At 53.6% G+C, this 5,676-nt stretch overlaps 1 protein-coding gene across 1 annotated transcript in view; it reads left to right on the forward strand.

Moving 5' to 3' along the window:
* The window catches only part of SPG11 (SPG11 vesicle trafficking associated, spatacsin), a 27,838-nt gene that overhangs the window by 19,640 nt on the left and 2,522 nt on the right, over window positions 1-5,676 (forward strand). Inside the window, 9 exon segments of the mRNA XM_031059667.1 lie at window positions 1-206; window positions 977-1,113; window positions 1,754-1,955; window positions 2,607-2,744; window positions 3,241-3,374; window positions 3,708-3,815; window positions 4,316-4,484; window positions 5,098-5,186; window positions 5,645-5,672. The exon segment at window positions 1-206 is cut by the window's left edge and continues 40 nt beyond it. Coding sequence (XP_030915527.1) covers window positions 1-206; window positions 977-1,113; window positions 1,754-1,955; window positions 2,607-2,744; window positions 3,241-3,374; window positions 3,708-3,815; window positions 4,316-4,484; window positions 5,098-5,186; window positions 5,645-5,672 — 1,211 coding nt within the window.

The following is a 5,676-nucleotide window of genomic DNA, read 5'->3' on the forward strand; positions in this document are numbered from 1 at the left end:
GGCGCTGGGCACGCTGCTGGGGGCCCTGCTGGAGCGGGGCAGCGTGCACGAGGCCGCCCGCGTGTGCCACTACTTCCAGCTGTGGCACAGGGACGTGGCCCTGGTGCTGCACTGCAGAGCCCTGGCCCTGGGCGAGGCCGGGCTGGAGCAGCTGCAGGAGGAGGTGCAGACCCTGCTGACGGCCCAGGCCAGCGCAGAGCCCGGCAGTGAGTGCTCCTGACCCCTGTCTGCTCTCCCCTCCCCACAGCTCGGCAGAAACCCCGCTCCTCCTGCCTTCTCTCCCTGCTGCATAAATGCTCTTCTGAAGGCAGTCTGTGGCCTTGCCATGCGCGTGTCCCTGTGTGCTCCTGGCAGGGTGTTCTGTGCACAACTTCCATCCATCCTGAACCCTTCATTTGTCACGGCTCTCAGTTCTGGCCCAGTAAAGCAGCACTGCGCTTTATCCCTCTTCCTGCTTTTAGAAAAACCCTCCTCTAATTTTATTTCTGTTGCTGAATCAAGGAAATACCTTAGTTAATACATTTTTCTGACTCCTTTGTGCATTATGAAGGGTTTGGTGTTTCTTGTTTAGTAGCAAGGCTAAGGCTGAGAATGTTTATCTGTAAAGTTCTCTGCATGTCTGTGAAGTCTGAGTGAGCAAGTTTCAGCTGAACATCCCTTTCTAATACTGATGTGTAAAGCTGAATAGACACAGAGGAGCATAAATGAATCCTAACCCATCAGGATGGCTGCAGAACCCCTACTTAACCTTATGCTTAGAAATTTTATATTTGAGATATTGTCAAGGATATTTGTGTTCTGTTACATTGTTTGTATCCTGAAACAAATGTAAGATTTAAAAAACAGATGCCAAGAGCTCAGTTTTTAAAGTCTGAGGAAGAGTTACAGAATTGCTGCAGGTTTTGGGAGCCTTGCCCAGGTGTAGGGGAGTTGTCTGCCTTTGTGAGATGGGAATTGATGATTTTTTTGTTTCCAGCATCCAGCCTGGAGGACTGGACCCCTCTGGGCTGTGGGGATGATGCTGTGGTGGCAGCACTGAAGGCCCTGGCAGAGGAATGTGTCCATGGCAGGGGTTACTGCAGGCAGGTCCTGTGCCTCTACGAGCTCTCCAAGGTAAGCCCAGGGCCTGGGGCCAGCCCTGCTGGGGCTGGGGAGGGCAGGGTGGGGGGAGTGAAGGTCCTGGCAGGTGCTGCAGAGGGTGGAATTGCAGCCCTTTGTGTGGGAAATGGCCAGAGGCTTCCCGGGCATGAGGTGCTGAGCTTGAGCACAGCTGATCCAATTGCAGCTCAGGTTATGCAGTCCCACCCTCCCAGACTGCTCTCCTCAATTCCCTGTTGCTTGCACTTCATGGGCCTGAAGATTCAATGCTGTCCTTGGTTCTGGGGCTGGAAAAAGATTGTTTTGTCTATCTGAGCTGTGAGGAGAACCGCTAACACTCTATATGAAGTTCAGTTACACACCAATGCAGTACAGAATGTGGAAAATAGGAATGCTTGAGGCATCACCTGGGGTTAAGGGGAGGTGCTGTGGGTGGGAAAGCCCTGATGGGTTTTGGGTGCTCCCCCAGGACCTGAGCTGCTCCTTCGGGGAGGTGCCATGGGTTGAGGATGCTCTGATGGGTTTTGGTGCTGCTCCTTCGGGGAGGTGCTGTGGGTGGGGATGCCCTGATGGGTTTTGTGCCCCCAGGACCTGAGCTGCTCCTTCGGGGAGGTGCTGTGGGTCAGGGATGCCCTGATGGGTTTTGTGCCGCCAGGACCTGAGCTGCTCCTTCGGGGAGGTGTCGGCGCGGGAGCCGCGGGGGGTGGTCGGGGCCGTCCGCCTGGCGCGGCGGGGGCCGGAGCGGGGCCGCAGGGCCCAGGCCTTCATCACCTGCCAGGGGCTGCCCCCTGCCACCCTGCCACCTCTCCTGGCACAGCAGATCACCCACGAGCTGCTGGCCTCGGCCCAGGGAAAAGGTGGGCACAGGGGAAAGGTGGGCACAGGGGAAAGGTGGGGGCACACCTGGGCCGTGCTGGGGTTTGGTCTGTGCACAGGGAAAAGGGAACAGGCCAGGTTTGGTCTCGGGGGGGATTTGTGTGTCCCAGAGCAGCCCCTGCACTCAGTCACTGAGGGCTCAGCTCTGCTCTGTGAGCATTGTCTGCCTTATGTAAAGTTCTGTACAAATGTTCATTTGTAATTATTCCTGTGTCCAGTGTGGTGTTGTAGTAGTTAAGGCTGAATTTTTGTGGACATAAATTTAATATTTTTTTAAAATTATTTTTAACCTTGTTGCCCCACATCATCTGACTTGGGAGTATCACGTGCATTTCCCTGTGTAAAACCTGACAAAAGGTTTTCCCCTTTCTTTTTTCCTTTGGGAAATGGGGGGCAGCTGTATGGTTGACCACTAGGATTTTGTTGGGTTGAACTGGCAAAAAAGTATTTTCTAATTGTTACATTTAAGCAATGACACCCAAAGTGTCTGTAGGGTTGTAGTCCCAAGTCCTCAGTCAGTCTGGATGATACCAGATTGGTTTGTTTGGGGTTTGTTAATTAATGATAATAAATAATGGGAGTTCTCTCCTGCACAATCAGCAGTGGTGACAGAATTCTCTCTCTGGCCGCAGGGCAGAAGCAGGCTTGGAACCCTGCAGTGGAGAGCCAGGAGCTCCTGCAGCTTGCCAAGCTGTGCCAGGATCACACCTTGGTTGGGATGAAGTTGCTGGATAAAATCTCCTCTGTCCCCCGTGGGGAGCTGTCGTGCAGTGAGTAAATGGCAAATCCTGTCTGGTGTAACCTGTGTGTAACTAACGTGGCATCGTTGGCTTAAACTCACAGCTCAAAGGGGAGGCTCTGCTGCTGATCTCAAATTTGATATTCAGTTAGTAGGGCTGAGGATGTGCACAGTAGATAAGGATGTTGCTTAAGGGTTTATTTGCCAAACAAAATTCTGATTTTTGTGCTAAGCAAGAGGTGGGAAATGCAGCCAGGGAGTGACCTGAACTGTCGTGGGGCATTGTGACTTTGTTCTTATTTATCACAGTTAAAACGGAATGTTTCAAACCCAAATGCAGAACTCGTGCCCTTCCTTTTCCCAGGCAGGGCTGGCAGGCAGGCAGTGGTGATGTGTTACACATTTGTCAGCCTTAGCTGGGGGAGGCTGCAGCTTCTGTGCTTGTGTGTGTTCTGTTTTCTGGAGAGAGGCAACAATTCACTTCCTCAGCCCTGTAACTGAAGTACCAGAACTCTTCTGCTCCTCAGTTACAGAGCTGCTGATCCTGGCCCACAGCCTCTTCAGCCTGACGTGTCACATGGAAGGGATCACACGAGTGCTGCAGGCAGCTCGGCTGCTCACCGAGGAGCACCTGGCTCCCAGGGAGGAGTACGGGCTGGTGGTGAGTGTCCCTGGGGCTGTGCCTGTCCTGGCTGTGCCTGCCCAGTGGGGATTCAGCTGCTGGGCCAACGTGCTGCTCTGTGGCACTGGGCATCTTTAATTGCTGCCTCGAAGGATCTCCTGGAGCCTGGGACGTGCCCAGTGGAATGGTGTCAGTGCTGAAAGCTTCACAGCCTGTTTTTATGGGATAAAACGATGCCCTTTGAGCTCACAGCTGCAGGTTGGGTTGGTTTAGGAGTACCCCGTGGCTCCAGGGCCACACATGCAGCCAGGGCTGCCCTGGGAGGGGATTGTGCACTCCCCGGGAGCTGCTGAGGTGCCCTGGTGTCCCCAGGTGCGCCTGCTGACGGGCATTGGCAGGTACAATGAGATGACCTACATCTTCGAGCTGCTGCACCAGAAACACTACTTCGAGGTGCTCATGAGGAAGAAGCTGGACCCGGTACGTGAGGGACAAACGTGCAGGGAATTGTGTGGCTGCATCAGGAATTTACACCCAGTTTGCACAGGCTGAAATTGTCTGAGCATTTTATTTCCTGAGTAAAATTTACTTCCTGAATAGAGAGTCAGGTTTCATAGAAATAAATTAATGCTGGGGTTTATTCTTATTTTAGTTGAACCATTATTTCCTAATTACTTCCGGGCTACAACAAGAGCAGCATTGATACTTAAACTTGGCATTGTCAGAGTTTTAACATCCTGCTTTGCTTTTATTTAAAGTTTCCTGGGGGTTTTAAAAATCACAGATACTCATAGCTTTGTTTTAAGTAAGCCATAAGGAAATGTCACATACTGACACTGGCATGCAAAGAAGCACACGGGTGCTGGATTTTCACGCCCAGCTGAGCGTGGGTGTGGGGCTGCTCTTGGGTTTTAGGTGCAGTGGTGCCCTTTGGGGACAGGGTGGTGCAGGGCCGTGCTCAGGGTGCCCTCTGTGCCCAGAGCGGGACGCTGAAGGCGGCACTGCTGGACTACACCAAGCGCTGCCGGCCCGGCGACAGCGAGAAGCACAACATGATCGCGCTGTGCTTCAGCATGTGCAGGGAGATCGGCCAGAACCACGAGGCTGCCGCCTGCACCCAGCTCAAACTCATCGAGTGCCGGCCCTGGGGTGAGCGGGGACAGACGGGCAGGGGAGGGCCCGGGGTCCTGGGACAGCCCTGGAGCTGCTGCTGCCTGCGGGAGGCTCCTGCCCTGAGCAGCTCCTGGGTGTGCACAGAGGGTCTGACGTTCAGGGCTCTTTCCTGATGTAACGTTCCCATGGAGCGGGTACAGACGCAGCCAGGTTTCCCTCAGCCCACAGGATGTGACACAGCGGCTTCGCAGGGGCTCTGTGAAGTGCTGGCTTTGTCTGTGAGTGTGGCACCCACGGGGTGAGCTCTGCAGCGTGGGCAGCCAGTGCTGTGAGAGCAGCGACACCAGGAGCTGTGCCAAGGGATTTCTGAGTGACTCTGGCCGTGGTCAGTGCTGGCATCTGCCACAAATGTGTGGCTGGGGCTCCTTTCCAGCCTCCAATCACTCGACCAGGCTCCAGCAAAGCTTTGGTCCATTAACTGAACAGGCACTGTGTTTCATCCTGCTTTTTTAATACATAAATTTTGGTTTAGTTTGTTGGTGCTTTATGAGACACCACCAGAGACAGACTAGGCACTGGGAGGGAGTTTGGCAACTTACCTTGTCACCTTTACAAATAATTGGTTATTCCTTCTTTTTTCCTGTTTCAGAGGAGTCTCTTCAGGATGTTCCAAATTTAAAGAAGCTGCTGCTGAAAGCTGTGACTCTCTTCATTGATGCAGCAGAAAGTTACTCCAAGGTAAAGTGAGATGGAATGGAATGGAATGATTTGTGGAGCATGTGAGGAGTGGGCTGGGCTGGGAGAGCACACTGAGCTGCCCTGGGGAGGGTGTGCAGGGGCCAGTGCAGAAGGGATCTGTGTCTCTGCAGCCCCTGGCACCAGTACCATGGCTGTATCTGAGTGTGCTGTACTGGCCCCTGCTCAGGCTTTAACAAATGCTGGGTTACAGGTGGGTTCCCCACTGTCAGGGCAGGGATCATGAGCTTAATGAGCAAGGACAGAACAATTCCGGTATTTAAACCCAAGCGTAATTATGGTGGAAGTATTTATGGGAACGAAGCTTTGTTTAACGCCAGTGGAATGTGGTGAATGTGAAGCTGCAGTGCTGTGTCCCTGCTCCCAGGCCCTGCAGGGCTCTGAGCTCTCTCAGGGGTGTTCCCAGGCTCCCCTGGAAGCTCTCGGCCGCTCTGTTGCAGGACTCGTGTGTGCGGCAGGCGCTGCGCTGCCG

This window comes from Geospiza fortis, unplaced genomic scaffold (genome assembly GCF_000277835.1).
Source record: "Geospiza fortis unplaced genomic scaffold, GeoFor_1.0 scaffold2, whole genome shotgun sequence".
NCBI lineage: Eukaryota > Metazoa > Chordata > Aves > Passeriformes > Thraupidae > Geospiza > Geospiza fortis.